This window comes from Etheostoma cragini, chromosome 3, assembly GCF_013103735.1.
Source record: "Etheostoma cragini isolate CJK2018 chromosome 3, CSU_Ecrag_1.0, whole genome shotgun sequence".
Taxonomy (NCBI): Eukaryota; Metazoa; Chordata; class Actinopteri; order Perciformes; family Percidae; genus Etheostoma; species Etheostoma cragini.
Window position 1 is genome coordinate 12,191,395 of NC_048409.1, and position 16,230 is coordinate 12,207,624.

The 16,230-nt window shown below is 41.5% G+C and overlaps 2 protein-coding genes across 2 annotated transcripts in view; one reads left to right on the plus strand and one right to left on the minus strand.

Annotated features, from left to right (window-relative positions):
- Window positions 1-5,183: 5,183 nt before the first annotated feature.
- rab4b (RAB4B, member RAS oncogene family) overlaps window positions 5,184-16,230 on the plus strand; it is an 11,512-nt gene continuing 465 nt past the window's right edge. Inside the window, exons 1-8 of the mRNA XM_034867499.1 lie at window positions 5,184-5,390; window positions 10,284-10,364; window positions 11,480-11,594; window positions 11,883-11,945; window positions 13,380-13,534; window positions 13,706-13,801; window positions 13,934-14,110; window positions 14,245-16,230. The exon at window positions 14,245-16,230 is cut by the window's right edge and continues 465 nt beyond it. Coding sequence (XP_034723390.1) covers window positions 5,375-5,390; window positions 10,284-10,364; window positions 11,480-11,594; window positions 11,883-11,945; window positions 13,380-13,534; window positions 13,706-13,801; window positions 13,934-14,049 — 642 coding nt within the window. The 5' untranslated portion in view covers window positions 5,184-5,374 and the 3' untranslated portion in view covers window positions 14,050-14,110; window positions 14,245-16,230. The remainder of the gene's footprint in view (window positions 5,391-10,283; window positions 10,365-11,479; window positions 11,595-11,882; window positions 11,946-13,379; window positions 13,535-13,705; window positions 13,802-13,933; window positions 14,111-14,244) is intronic.
- Window positions 8,650-16,230, minus strand: part of ap2s1 (adaptor related protein complex 2 subunit sigma 1) — a 13,957-nt gene continuing 6,376 nt past the window's right edge. Inside the window, exon 6 of the transcript XR_004656081.1 lies at window positions 8,650-8,661. The gene's annotated coding sequence lies outside the window, so the exon portion shown is untranslated. The remainder of the gene's footprint in view (window positions 8,662-16,230) is intronic.

Here is a 16,230-nt window from a genome sequence, read left to right on the forward strand (position 1 = left end):
ATTAGGATGTTTGTTTTTCTTCTACATAGATACTATATATGTATTCAGGAGTGAGAGATTGTCTGTAATGAGGCTATGTGGACAGCCGGGATTTCCTCCCTGCTCTGCACACACACAGAGATACAATGTAAAGGAAAGAGCCTTTTCTTCCCAGCACCATCAGCTTTTGTGTACGTGCAGTCTGGCATGTCCCTTGATGTTTTCTGGGGAGGTCTTTCCACTTAGGGGTGTGTTGAAAGATGACCTGACAATCACATTAGCAGAATACCCCTAAAGTAAGAAATATTAGTTCTTCTTATTTGCAGTGCTGGAGGTGAAAGGACTGACAGTCACCTACAGAAGATGTGGCGCCTCTGGCTACTCTTTCACTTTTTACCCCCGGGGATGATCTTGAATTCCACACAGTGTGAATGACATCATGCAAGGATTCCTCAACAAGTCACATCCAGCAGTGATAGCAGGTGATGAGACCTTCCATATGTCAATATGTGTCATAACATGAGGCAAAAGACTGTGATTGATTATTTTAATGGGGCCACAAAGAAGACAGAAACACATCAGGGCATGTTGATTTTTTGGTAATTTTTTTTTTTCTTTGTAGGATTTCAGCAATAACTTTTGGTTGATGTTTCCAAGCTCTTACGCAACTGACTGATGCAATGTGTGAAAATAACAATTTGATGGGAATTTTTAAAGAGACTGTATGTTATGACATCCTGAATAAGACACTGTTGCATAGTTTTCTCTCAGGTTGCATTTACTTTTCTTCAGTGTTCCCTTTCCCTCCCCCAGAAAATAATTCTCTCAGCCCTACTAAAGTCTTCTACATTCTTCTACAAAAGTTAGTGAATTTTAGCACAAGTGATTGGGAAATGTATCAGTGAAAGTTTAAGTAACATATACAAAAAGATGGCGGATATATAATCACAGAAACTTAATGGATTTAGCCAACATTCATTTTATTATATATATATATATATATATATATATATATATATATATATATATATATATATATATATATATATATATATATATATATATATTCTGTGAATAGGGGTATTCTGCTAATGTGATTGTCAGGTCATCTTTCAACACACCCACTATATATATATATATATAAGGTGACGTGTATTTTTAGTGTCAAATCTAGTTTTAATATGTTTCTTTTACACATTTGACTCCCAGGTGAAAAAAGCGCTGAAGCCTTCTTGCCGTCTCCAAACAGCTGACAACAAACATTTGGCTGCCATCCTTTTTTTCCCTCCAGGCTGTGTGGCTGTGTGAAAAACGGAGGAAGAACAAAATGAGTGGCTTGAAAGTGAAGAGAGGTGACTTTGAGCCCTGACAGTAGAGGATGTACGGAGGAGGTTGCTGGGGTTTAGATAGCGATCTGCCACTGGAGTGGTCAGCAGGGGTTATTTCTGTCAACACAGTTAACATACAGGTCAACAGCAGCAGAGATCATAGCCTCAAAAATGACTATAAAGTTGAATCAATACCTATTTAAAACATTATACAACATGATAACCTCAATGAATGTAGGATTTGTTGTAATATTGATGTATTCGACTGTGTTGGTTATAGTTAGGTTAACCCAATAAACTTGCAGTATGGTGTGTATTTCAGAAATGCAGTTGTGCTCACATATCTTTACTGTCATTCTGCCAGTAAAGCAAAGTAAATATGGACAAACCATGTGACTAAAAAGGGTCGTAAATCCTTTGTTCAGTCACGTGGAATGGGTTTACTATGTGAATATCGAATTGCATCACTTTCCTGAAGAATACAACACGCTCAGAGAAGATTTTGAGTGAAAGATAAGGAGTGATATTGCCAAGCACACAAACCAACTGAACAGAGCCAAGTGTCCTACTCATGATATCCATGATTTGTCATTGTAGTCGCCAAAGATCTGAGCTGCCACCAACACACACAGAAAAACACTGCGTTCAGCTACTATTCATTGGTGATCAATAGAGTGGGCAAAGCTTTGACAACTACACTAATGCAAAGGGTTTGTTCAATATTTGTTGCAGCAAGCAACGTATATGTGCCATGTGTGAATGTAGGAGTACAACTGGCCTGTCTGATCTAGCTTGCATGCTTTGCTCCATTAAATTTGAACCCTTCAGGATCACATTAGGCTTCCGGAGCTATGTTATGAGATGCCTGGGTTGTTGCTGTTTTGGGTTTGCTTGGGCCCTTGAACTCATTGACATTCTTCTATTTTCTTGGAAATGGGTCTCACTTCATAACCTTTCCATGGCCACCTACAGAGTGGACCAACAATAAGTGGATCAGTTGAGTATGTAGATGTGTATGTGTTCACTACTAAATCTGAAAATGTATGAATTCTGAGTTACATTAATCCCGCAGCAAAAATACCCTTGTAGTTAGTGAATGTCCTTATCTGCCAAGTGAAAACCAATAGGTCTGTGGGCCTCTGGGTAGCTTGTGATGCCTTCATTCTATTTTAGATCACCCTGTCTGCTGTGGCCTTAAAGGAAGTCACCTTTTAGCATGTAACCTTCATATCAAAGTGACGTATTATGGGGTAACTGGTTGACTTCTGTGAAGTATGGACTAAACCAATGCACTAAACCAAAATTAAAGTCCTAAACAAAATGCAATCTTTTTTTCATTTTCTTTCCAAATCTTTACCCTTTTTATAACAAGTGCCAGAACACATGTGTTTAATCTGTGAAGCAAAATAAAAAGAAGTTAATCTGAGAAAAATGTAATGAAATGATGTGAGCATGATAAAATAGCCCACTCATTATGGTTTATTTATTTGGTTTACTTTATTATTTTTATAGATAAAATTGCAGAACAGTAGGAAAGTCAAATCGGCTGGGGCTTTCACTTACTTAGGCACTGCAGAGTGAAGTCCAGTGAGGTGGGAGAGAAACTGACGCAGATGCTCTGGCGTGCAAACAAACATTTGCACAAGTGCTACTGTACAGAGTAAGCATGCACATGAATACACTCCCTCGGTCTGAATCAGAGCTGTACTGTTAGCTCCCACACACATAACAGTCTGTTGAGAGCCTCATTCAGTTTTTGACAGTTGGGTTTTAGACCTGTGATTTTTCAAACTTCAGTTGCTGCATTCACAGCGCCTTTACCTGTGACATCTGCAGACTCGAGTAAATACAAAATTCTTGCATGTTACAAAATTCAACTCCTTTATGCATTCACACCTTTCGGCTATGTTCACCCCACAGTATGTCTTAATAGCTCTTACTTCATAGAATGCCTTTGTGTCTGTATATTAAACAGCATGGCGTCAGGCATCCCTCTGTTTTACTGTATGGCTTATGACTCAAACACCTTTATATTTACAGTGATGCCAGCCAACCGCAGAGCCCACCTGTCTCAAGAAGTGATTGACTCAAATTTTCCTATGGCAAATGACTCATTGTTAGTGGTAAACATCGTGAATGTTGTTGGGTTTATGTGGGGCTTCCCCAATGTGCTCATCATGAACACATTTGTTTTGATCTGGGATTGAAGCTGTCTGGACCCAACATGAAAGGGTCTTATTTTCCATTTCTATACCCCCCTCCCTTCATAGCTATTTTTTTTCTTTACATTTCTTTCTAAAAGCCTGTGAAACCAACCGGTGTCTCTCTTTTTAGTCTGTACTGTTAGTGATAGGATAGTCAAAGGTCAAAATCCCCCAAAAAACCCTCACACACACACGCGCAAACACACACGCACACACACCCACACACACGCACCTTGTTTGCCCTGCAGTCCAAACAAATGTCTGCTCTGATGATGACACCTGCAATGGACAAGAAGACAAGTAAGATGACAAGAGAGACACAATGAACTCAGACAGCCACAAAAGTAAGCAGAGCACCTAACGGAAGCAACAACTTCCTCTTTTCTTTCTGCCTGCTGCACACCTTTGAGGCCAGCCTTTCTTGTAACCCACCTTAGGAAAACATCCGTGCCCCCACACGATGCTGAGCCTTGTGTTTCCTTCTGTCTTTAATCTTAATGAAAAGAGCTTTTAACAGGGCTAGGGAGGATGAGGGAATGTGCCAAAGCAGAACAAAGGCAGGGAGGAACTGGGAGAGATAGTAGCAGAGTGGAAGGTTCTGTAATTTATCACCTGTTGCCCTTGGGCAGCGCTGCACTCCACGCCCTGGGGTGTGTGTGTGTGTGTGTGTGTGTGTGTGTGTGTGTGTGTGTGTGTGTGTGTGTGTGTGTGTGTGTGTGTGTGTGTGTGTGTGTGTGTGTGTGTGTGTGTGTGTGTGTGTGTGTGTGTGTAAAGGTGATGGATGATAAAGCAAAGAACAAGAAAACAGACATTCCTCAGTCCTCTAAAACCTCAAAAGACATTGCTTTGAGTAATTATTTTCAGGGTAAAGTAGTCATCTGGTTGCCAAAGACACCACATTTACTGTGTGCATAACTCCCATTACAACAGACTTTGACGTGTGTGTGTGGGGGGGGGAGGGAGAGAGATATGAGGGTTCGTACAATCAAAATGACTAACATGTAACAGGCTGCGGAATAAGGCTTCAGTATCAGCAGTGGGACCATGCTTTGCTATGTTTAGAAAATTCAGCTCTCAAGTCCCTAATCTTTGCCTGCCACCTTGTGGCTAGACTGCATACAGACATATAGACTAACTACCTATCAACAATGCTTGACTTTTAAACTATTGGCCTTAATGGAATTAACCGAATGAAATCCTTCTGAAAAACGACTAAGACTGCTTTTATTGACATTGAGAAATACCGCTAAGTAGGCAAATACTGTCTTAACCAACTAATAGGCTACTGCCTTACAGTTCTCGAAGTGAGCACATTCTTATCTGTACTGAACAATACTCGCAAATTTAAATAATTAGCAATGAAACTAAATTCTAACTGCGGTAGCCTACACAGCCTTCTGGTATCTTTCTCTTTTTTGTTAATTAACGGAAACACTTTTTGACAAACGACACAAGTGCGAATGTAGGCCTATTGATACATTAGCCAATTTGACTAACTTTCTATACAAACCACAGGGTTATTTACGGGGTTTTCAGGGTTTAAAATGTGGGGCATGTATAACTCATTTCTACTACAAAGAAACCTCAATTTATTTTCCACTTCCCTTTTTTGTCGAGTTGGTCGTTTTCGCTCTTATCAAACTTCCTACACGACCAAGAACACCCGAAGGCAACGAATGACGTAGGACGTAGCTGCCGTGCTGGTTAGGACGGAGCTAGTAAGAAGTTAGAAAGGAAGGAATCAGGAAATCTCTAGCATCGTAGATAAACACCCCGAAGAGGTGTGAACCCTGCGAGCACACAGCTGTCACCAAGAGAACCGTAAAAAGACCCGATAGAGTCCTTCATACAGCGAGGGTCAACATGTCTGAGACATACGGTATGTTTATGTGTGGTGACAGGATGTCATTTCATGCTTGCTAGCTGTTAACGTTAGAGTTACATACACACTGCTCTGTGGTATGATGAGACTGACTGGCTCGTTTTTAGTTAGCTAGCTAGCTATCTAGCTAGCTACATGGTTAGCTTAGGCTAGCTGCAGGCTGCCACCTCACCACGTCTGGTTGTTTTTACAGTGTGATAAACAACATTTAATGCTGCTGACATTTCATTCAAAGAAACCGATGTATTGCGAGGGCTAACGTTACGTGTGTATTACCTGACACCTCCATCTTACGATGGCGGAGTGCTCTGCTTCCTTAAACGGCCACCAGCAAAGAGATGGTGATACATTTCTAGGTAAAAGTTGGGCAAACTTTGACACAGAGTTTCAGTCATGTCGATACAAGTATGTGTTTGCAGACGCTGTGGTAACATGTGAACATTGAAATTGAAGCCAGTTAAGCGACCTTACAAGCTCCAAGACTGTTGCAGTCAGTCTTAAATGCTGTGTACTTTGTAAGAGGTAGCTCCTAGCCACTAGGCCTGTATATGAGGAATTTGGAAGCTGTGGCTAAATATACCTCGGTTACCTGTAGAGCAGCAGCTGTTGCATGTCTCAGTGCTTTTTATACCACATCTGTTCACATCCTGAATCCATATAGCCTCATTTCTGTCTGCACTACAGCCAATCTTCATTACAAGCTCATGCTGACAGAAGACAAGGTTGCACCTGTCTGTGATCATTGACATTATGACAGACCACCAATAACTTTCCCAGTGACAGAAAGTTATTACTATTAATTCATCATGACTCTGCCTGATGCTGTCAGTGGCACAAAGGCCCAGTTATTTTAAATAAATGGCACACCATCATCCTCTCCTGTTGTGATCTCTCTCTCACACACACACTCATACTCACACACTCCATCTTTTTCTACTGGTACCCTGTCTCCTTCATTCCTTGTATAAAACTACATCCCAGTGGGCTGTATTCAGGTGAAAGTGCCAGCGGTAATGGTAGCTGTAATAGCCTTTTATTGATTTCTGTCTGTCTCCTGTGCTGTCTCCTCTCATGGAGGGCCGGTAGTGGATTTGGCAAAAAGCAATATGAATACACAAAGTACAGAGCGAGGTTTATTGGGCCCAGAGTGAATTCATTGTAGTTTTGAATTCATTTGATATTAGATCCATATGGCACTCTTTCAGTAGGTTATCTTGTATAGTTACAGAATGTGGTTTATATAGGAATATGGAAATATAAAAAATATGGTCTTGCAGTTTTTAAATATCAATCAGATTTTTTTTCAAAGCAATTTTGAGTCCTGACAATTATATCATACTAAACACTTTGTTTTGATGTTACTGAACAATTTCTTAATCGTTTATGGACAACTGAGCTAACTTATTTTTTATAATCCATATTGCTTTATGTAGACAATATGTGAGGAGATACTGGAGCTGCTACAAATATTCATTTTCATGATTTATTATTAGGGTCAGGTACAAAGACCCGGTTCCACTATGGAACCGGACTGGATTCAAATGCAAATTTTGGTTCCTCATTTCGGTTCCACTTAATGTGTTGACTGAAACATTTTCCCTTTGTTGCTCCCAAGCGGACGTTTAAATATCACACTTTCTCTGTAGTCTACCGTTACACAAGCTAACGTCATTGTAGACTACTTTTAAAATGCCTTTACCCTCTGGGCTCTGGTTAGCATACCGACTCAACATTAATTTGGTTGTTACTTGTTAATAGTCTAACTTATTTATTGGTAAATTATTGTAGTTGTGTGTTAGGTGACTTAGATTTACTTATTATATATTTAAGTACTTTAACATTTTAATATATTGTTAAATTTAAATAATATTCAATTAAATAAAACTAAAAGAGCCTTTTCTTTGGTGTCATTCTTCAAGTACCGGATTGGCATCGGAGTTGTAAAAAGCCAAATTTACTGATTAATCTAGCAGTAGTCTTTTTTTTGTTTCTTTTTTTGTATTATTTATTTATTGAAGATTATTTTTAGACATGGAGCTAAGGGCCGGAGGTTGTAGTTGAACTCCGGCCCGCTGCATTGAGCAATAAACATCTATATATGGGCGCACGCTCTACCAACTGAGCAATCCGGGCGCCATCTAGTCCTTTTAATTAATGGCTTAGTTTATACAACTTCAGAAAATAGTGATAAACGTCCATCTTGTATTTGATGTTGGCCTTTGTTGCATATTACTTTTTGTAATAATGTTTATTACATTTGGAATTAAATCTAATCTCTCCAGTTTCCATATTTTCCTTCTGTCTTGTGCAATGAGGCAAACCTCTCTAGTAGCTTCGAGTGCAAATTCCCTGTGCACTTTGTCATTCGATCAGAAGACACATCGGACGTAAACCAAGGTAGATCTGGGCCTGAGTGTTTTAAGTGTTACCACCGTGTCAGTGAATGGGGATAACCGTGTTGGTCTGTTCCCTCTGGGTTATTTAATATTGATGTGTAAAGAATACAATAGCCTAAAAGGCTGATGTTGAGAGGGCAGTGCTGCATTCCTCTCTCCCCATTGCTTTGACGTATTGACAGCTTGATTGTTGTGTGCAGATCTCGCAGGGGATTTATGTGATGTCTGGGAAGATGCCGGAAAGCTGAGGCAAGCTTTTAAAACTGAGCTGTTGGCTTTTGATTCTGTCAGCTCTGCTGTCACGACCGTTGACAACGTGTGGTTGTAACGCTGACTGCTGGGACTGTAAGTGAAGTCTAGGCTCCTTTGCTTATTATTTAGCAGTTCTGTTACCGTGAATTTGACCTTTAGCTTGTGTTGCTTGAAGAAACACCCACTTCAACAAACAAAGGTCCACCATAAACTGATCTGGTGGTGGTGGGTGTTGGCCGATGAGGGTGGCTCTAAGAGCTCTAGCATTAAACGTTTAAATGCCACGCAGGAACTAAAGATCGATCGCATCTGCTCCTCTGTTTCTATTAAAGTACTGTTTCTGTTGACCTTGGGTGGAGCTGAATACTGCCAGGATGTTCACCTTGCTTGTAATCTCAACACTAGTCACTAATCATTTGCAGGCCAGCACTTCTGCCTGCACGGCGTCTTTAAATTCCAACTGAAGCAGGCTCTCGGGAGCAAAGGTGTAGTTTGCAACCGTTATTTTTTACTCTCGCAGTCACGGGTTTCCTGTCGAACTTTTACTTTCTTTCTCTGCATTACTCATAAACTCGGTTATGATTCTCACACATATACACACTTTTAATTTCTTCAATCACCTCATTGTTGGAACTGAAGCCCAGCCTACACATGTACAGTAAATGCCCCCTGCACTATCGTTGCTTACAGCCCACACTGTTGAGAAGCATCTGGCTGCTTCTTCGCCACCAGGCTGGCTCTGCCTCTTGTTCCACATTAGAGGATCGAAACTGATTATGTAGGCTGAACACCATGTTTTTGTAAAAATAGGCTAACAATTGTGTCATAACCACACGATTTACCCTTGCAGAGTTGAGAAATCACCGTATTGTCAGGAGATGCATGCAGACAGTTTGGACTTACATCAGCTGTTTAGGTTTAATTACGAACGTTAACTAGCATGTTAGTTAGCAGTAATTAGCATGTGCCTATGTTATCCCCTAACATACGTATACCTACGCTCTCCGTCTCTGCTGACTGGGAATGATTGAGATTATTCTGGGCACAGCTACCAGAAGACTTAAACTTTCAGACACGTTGCCCACGTCACGTCTACGTCGTCAAGCTCAGTTAGAGGCAGCGCAGGAACACATCACCGGAAACGTGCCTCCGTCCAGAACAACGGGATCTGTTGGTCCACTTCTTTAACTGTCTATGCATTTACCCTGACTCATTTCCTGGTTCTCCTTCTCCAGAAACAACATGAAACCAAGGAGATGGTTAACTCTTACAGATGTCTCACCGTGGTCAGAAAACACAGGGGAGACACTTTGTTTCTCTCTCTCTAACTCTAGAGACACACACACACACACACACACACACCGGCTCGACATACACCTGGCACAAGTATAAACACTTACGTAGGCTACGGCGAAAGCTCAGCGTGGAGCCTCCTCAGAACCATAAAACGGCCTTAAGTGCTCACTCTCCACAACAGCAACATCTGTTCAGCCAGCTGGCTGTGGTCATTCAATCCCCGCGTTAACCTTAGCCATGTTCAATAACTCTAAAGCTTTGGATTTGCTCTAATGACGTCCTTTTAAGTGCTTTTCAAGGCTTCAGTTCTTTTTCACCTCAGACAAGCAAGCATATTCAGTCAGAATCATAAGTAGCAGGTAGGCCTGCACGGTTAATCTTTGTCACGATTCACCCCGTTCATGATTTCATTTTTTAATCACTTTTGATTAAAAGTTTAAATCAAAAAGATTTTTTTTGCATCTCCTTTAATTTTACGAGCCCACTGCATCACAAACGCTACCAATCTCTTCTGTGAGTTTTAAATATAGATTGTATAAAGTAGGATTTAAAGCGCTACAGTGCTCTCCCCTCTCTTCATGGAACTCTCTATGTTTACAAGGCCTGTGGTGATGCGCATTGTGGTATAGCTGCCAAAGAAAAAATCAGTTCGGCACTGCCAATTTGTTTTGTTTTGTCATGGTTCATGTGTGCAGAAAAAGGTCGTGAGCTAAAAAATTGTAATTCATATTTTTCCCTGAATCGTGCAGGCCTAGTAGCTGATTCCATGCAAGCGTTTGTGATTGGTTGGCTAATTTGAGGTTGTTGGATGCTGTCCAAGTAGAAGCTCAATGGGATTAAGAGGAAATCCAAGGATTGTCTCCGAGGATCGAAAAGAGCAGCCGGTTCAGATTCTCCCTTGACGTCGGTGTTGCATTGATCTCTGCCTCCTCTCCTCTGCTTGCAGACTTCCTGTTTAAGTTCCTGGTGATTGGCAGTGCTGGGACAGGGAAATCCTGCCTCCTTCACCAATTCATTGAGAACAAGTGTAAGTGTTACACACAGAAATTGACATAGTCACGATTAGTTTTGTTGATTGGAGTAGTTTTATGACACACACACACAAACCCACATACACCCACACCAAATAAACCCTCCCTCTCCCTCTGTTGTGTGGTTACACTGCTAATTTGTTTTGAATTGTGTGTCAGTCCACATTTGAAACATTCACACAGGGTCATTATTGAGCCAGCCAAATATAACATGTGACATGACCACCGTTCTCTGGCTTAGGGACCTACAAAGACAGTACATAACTACATTTTTAAATAAACAAATCAAGTTAGTTAGCTCGAATTTTGGGATGTGAAGTTGGGAATCTATGAAGGGTTTAAAAAAAAAATAGTATTATTTATGTTTGTTTTGTTTAGAAGAGGGTTTGTACCCTAGTATTTTATGGTTAAATTACAATAACATTAAAGTAAGATTTACTGTATACTGTAATCCAATAAAAGACCCTGATTAACAATGGCTTCAAAAATTGAGTTACATCTACAGTTCCCTGGAAGTGTCAATACAACTGAACATAACAAGCTCCACAAAGTCAGGGCTTGTTGCAGTGCTGTTGGATTGTTACATTGTACAAGTGTCCATACTCCACCTGTAATTCAGTGTACCCGTTATATCAAAACATTTTAACTATCCATTGAACTTTAGCGCTGAAGATGTTGATAAGTAAGCTAGTAAGTAGGTAACCAAGGCAGTACGTGCTAAGCTTGTCTCATAATTATTCAAACTTGTTCTACTCACACACATGCTTGTATTCATTTGATTAAACCCTGATAAGTCACTGGAGAGAGAGAAGGGGGGGAGGGGGGAGTTTAACAGTGTCCCTGTGTCTCTAATGTGGATGTGAGGCGTTTGAAGATAACAGATTAGGTCTTTTCAACACACCAGCATATTATAGATTAGTGGTAAGATTTGGGGAGGGGAGTTTAAAGTGTTGTCTCCACATTGGCTTCTCTTCAAGCAGCACATGCCAGGAAAAAAGCCAACAGAAACCATGGTGGCACAACCATGCAGACGTTAGTTGTTCTGCTGTGCTATTACCTCAGTGTTTTGCCCTTTTTCACTCTACCTCTTCCCTTTGCATTCCTGTTGCAGTTAAACAGGACTCCAACCACACCATCGGCGTGGAGTTTGGTTCCAGAGTGGTCAATGTTGGTGGAAAGACGGTCAAACTGCAGATCTGGGACACTGCTGGGCAGGAGCGATTCCGGTAACGGTCTACAATATTTCCTGCCCTGGGTTTGTCAAACATTTTTAGAAATACAAGGTTAACATGAATTACTGAGCAGACGTGCTGTCTCTGGGCAACATCCAGTTTCAAACGGTTACCCACAATCGCATGTGGAGATGTCCCAGTCTCTGAGCGGCTCCATTGGACGAATGAAAAAATAATAGTTAAAAGCAAGAGGCAGTTTCTTATTAACCTTCTCCAGCCAACTTTCACCAGCTGATATTGATACTGTGAATACATTCTTTGTTTTCCGCCTTCCCTCCACAGTTCAGTTACACGGAGCTACTACAGAGGAGCAGCTGGCGCGCTCCTCGTCTATGATATTACCAGGTAAAACAATCCCTGCACTTACCGTCCTGCCTTTCCACAATTTACTTATACTACAAATTTGTCTGACAGAATGAACATTTACAAATATAAAATAATAACTTTATTTGCAGGAGCACCTATTATTGTCTTCAGTCTGTGAGATGTAAAAAGAAAAGCAAAGAAACACACTATAGTGTGTTTGTACTACCTCCAGAAATTGTGCAATTAGACAATCAGATGACTATGTACTACACAGTGAAATACGAACACCAGAACCCACTCACACAGGCTTGTATTTCATAAGCTTTGTGTAGCGATAGAGGGGTTGTGAAGTCAAGATGGAGTGAGGACAGTAATGCAGAGAGACAGGAATGTAATAGTTTGTGTTAGTAAGGATGTATGTGCTTTTGTGGAGGGAGAGATGGTGCGCAGAGTAGCAGGAGCTGTAATATACAGAGAAACTGCAGGGGGGTTGCAGGAGGAGGAGATGAAAAACAAGGGAGTGAGTGGGAGATGGAGACATTTATCCCTTCTCCCAGGTGAAAAGGTTAGCAGGATGATGGACACAAAAAAAAAGAGAGCATGTGAATCTGATTGCAGCTGCGTGTGGATGAGGAGGGACGTGAGTCTTTGGCTGTTTGTGAAAGCAGCTGTTAAACATCACTCTGCTGACCCACACCCTTCTGCTCACCTCACTGGCCTAATGTTACCATGGACACCAGGGTCCTGTCTCCATGGTGAGCAGTGGCATCAACCCAAAGAAGTTTCCATGAAAGTCCTTTGACCATCTTCACCGCCCAACAGGCCGACTATGTAATCATTAATCTAGCGAGCTGAGCAGGGAAACGGCATAGGCTTAATACTTTTTTGACTAACTAGTTACTTGGTAACTAGCCCTGAATAGTATGAGGGGAGGAGGTAAGCACAAATCCACCCAGACATTTAACGTTTTGATTGGTTTGGCAAGTTAGACACATTTTATTAAATAAAAAGCTGTTAGCGCCCTGTAACACAACGATCCTTCACTTCCTGTTTTGCATACAGTCACCCTCTGAAGATATGGTCCTTGTGATATATCTGACATACCGCTACTTATGATCTGGGCACCTGGTAGAAAGTATTTTGGCCTTGAATGGAAATAACCCGCAGCTAGTAAGTTTTCATATATAAAGGCGTTTCTATAAAGGCTGCTATTTCAGCAAGGAAAGTTATACATGCATATTTTAAAATAGAAGGACATAAAAAAAATGAAATGAAATTCAGTTGGGAATGCATTATTTGCAACACAAAGTAAAGTACATTAAAGGACCACATATATAATGTGGGTATGTTTCTTGGACCCTTGAGGGGATGCAGACACTGTAAATCATTTGAGCTTAACATGTTAATCTTTTACACCTCAGAATAAACCATTGTGTCACATTATGTGACCGTGTGTCCTGTCCTGTCTTACAGTCGGGAGACATACAACGCCCTAACCAACTGGCTGACGGATGCACGGACTCTGGCGAGCCCCAACATTGTTATTATCCTGTGTGGCAACAAGAAAGACCTTGAAACAGACAGAGAGGTGACCTTCCTGGAAGCGTCACGCTTTGCTCAGGAGAATGGTAACTGATTATCTCACTTTTCAAGTCTCTGTCTCCTTTTTATTTGTGTGCATTCATTTTTACGCTTACCTTTCCATTATTCTTTTCCACCCCCATTCTGTTTTTTGTTTCCCTTTCTCTTTTTCCTCCACCTTGAATGTGTGCTTCTTATTGATTGCTGTACCTATGTAGAGCTGATATTCCTGGAGACCAGTGCTCTGACGGGGGAGAATGTCGAGGAGGGTTTCCTGAAGTGCGCTCGCATCATCCTCAACAAGATAGATTCAGGTACACGGCTCCATTCATCACGTGTTAGGACCTGTGTGCTTGAGTGCGTGAAGCCTTGTGGATAGCCTAGCTTTACTATGTATACTGGTGGGTCTGCATCGCTGACACTTCTCATTACTGTTCATTTCAAAGGCGAGTTGGACCCGGAGAGGATGGGTTCAGGTATCCAGTATGGAGACGCTTCGTTGAGGCAGCTGCGGCAGCCGAGAGGCACCACCACACAGAATAAGCAGCAGTGTAACTGCTAGGGATGGGGGCCCCGCCCTCTCTTGAGCCCACAGGCCCACACAGACAGGACGCCCTCTACAGGTCAGTGGCCTGTCATCAACTCAGGCTGGTGGTACTTTTAAATATAAACGTTACCTCTCTCTCTCTCTCTCTTTAAACACACACACCATGTCAGTGATCACTTTCCCTGTCTCCGCTCTCTCCTCCGGCTCCAGGTGTTTTTTGGTGTGTGGGACTCTTCTCTCCGCAGTCTCACACACCTTGGATCACCAGGATAAGTGGTCATGGAGATCACTGCAACCCCTGACCCCTAACCTCTGGTAAGACTCTGTACTTCTAACCTGAGGGGGGTGCGCTTTGCCCCTGTGTCTGGGCAGGGACACCCCTCAGAGACAACACGCTGGGATCAGAAAGAAGAGGAGTCTTCACCTTTTTCTCAGTGACTTACCAGACCGGGACGAGTCAAGGGTTGTCTCTGGGCCGCCCTATTGTTGTTTAATCTCAGAGCTTTTCATTTTGATTTTAATTACACCTATATGCTTTCTATGTTTGCACATCATTGTTTGTAAATTATTATTGGTAAACTAGTTTGTGCATAATGATTGTTCAATTTATCAGGATATACATTTATTCATAAAGGCAAACTTTTTATTATCCATTATTTGACTTAACTGTACTTTAAATTCAGCCTGTCATTCATAGTGAGTAATTGATAAACAGTCCAAATGTATCCTCTTATAGGCGAAATGAAGTCAACATGAACAGCTTTTGGTTTAGAGTCCAAAAAAATATATATATTTATTACACACACACGTATATAAAACCAAATAAAGACAATTTTTCCATATCCAAATACCATCAGCTGATGAGGTTTTCTAAAGTCATACAGGCCCAATTGTAGAGTCCACGCTAAGATATGGGGTCATTTTAATTTTTGGCTTCACATTCAAATGCACTATTATGACATTATGAGTGTTGACCTTAGTGATATACTTGATGTTGTGGAGTTGCAGTATATTATTCCTCGTCACCATGTCAACAGTCAAAGGGACCGGTCCCGTCACTCCACGTAGATGAGCCTGTGGGTCAGGTTTAAAGCACACAAAAAAGAGATTTTGCTCTTTATTTTACTCCAAAGTTCCCAAAGTCTGCATCATCAGACACCGCCTGTGTTAAAGTCCGCGTGTCTCTGGTCCTCTCGCAGTGTAAAGTTAAGACAGGCTCATCAATCTTTGCAAAACTATCAATGCCTTTGACTCCATCTGCTGGGCTGTTTCTCCCTTTTTTGTTTTTGACCTCCTTTTAATTGACTCTGCACATTCTGTGGAAGGCACGTCACAGGAAGCCACAGCAGGTTTGTTCAGTGCCATGTTTGGAGAACCGTTCATGCTGCCCACTCAGTTATCTCATAGAGGCTCGACACTGTTTAATCAAGCAAGGTTGTAAGTGCGCCTTGAGTCAGGATTCGGTTTCTAACCTTGTTTTTGAAGTAGTTTCCACATCGCCTTATCAAGCAGCTCTACTCTGCTAGTAGATGTCTTTTGAGTTTGCCGACCCAGATGTTTTCTCCTTAGGACTGACCCTGTGTTGCCCCACAGAGAATCAGGGAATTTCCACTAGAGCGTGGTTTCCTCTTGTGGTGCAGTGGCAGGAGAACGAAGTTGCGAGTTAATAAGTTAAAAACATCCCGCCCCGCTGTTGAGTCAAAGGCACTGCTTCTGTCTGGGGAGCAGATCATCCTGACCCAGCCTAGAGGAGAGCTAAACAAACCTATCCCCCCATCTTCTCCTCCAGTGTCAGCATAGGTCCTCCCCTACAGACCGTGTGCGTTTTAGGTGAGCCAGCACACTGAACGGAAAAAGATGCTTCGCAAACATGCGGTAGTTAAGATATCAAGAGACAGATGGTCAATGGTTTTTATTGGTTTTCATAAAATATTGGCATTGTGTGATGGTTTGTCTCCTTCTGCAAGTGCACTTTTACTTTTGAAGTTTTATGTTTTGTTATGTTTATATATGCTGCAACTATAGAATTGTACATTTTATTTTACTTGAACAGTATACTGTAATAAAGATTTCAATTGTAGATGTTATCATTTCTTACTGAACAACAACTGAGATTCTTAATTTGATGTTCTTGTTTCCGCTGACGCGACATAAGGCTGCTGTAGCAGTGGCAACTGCTGCTGTCGGGGGGGGGGG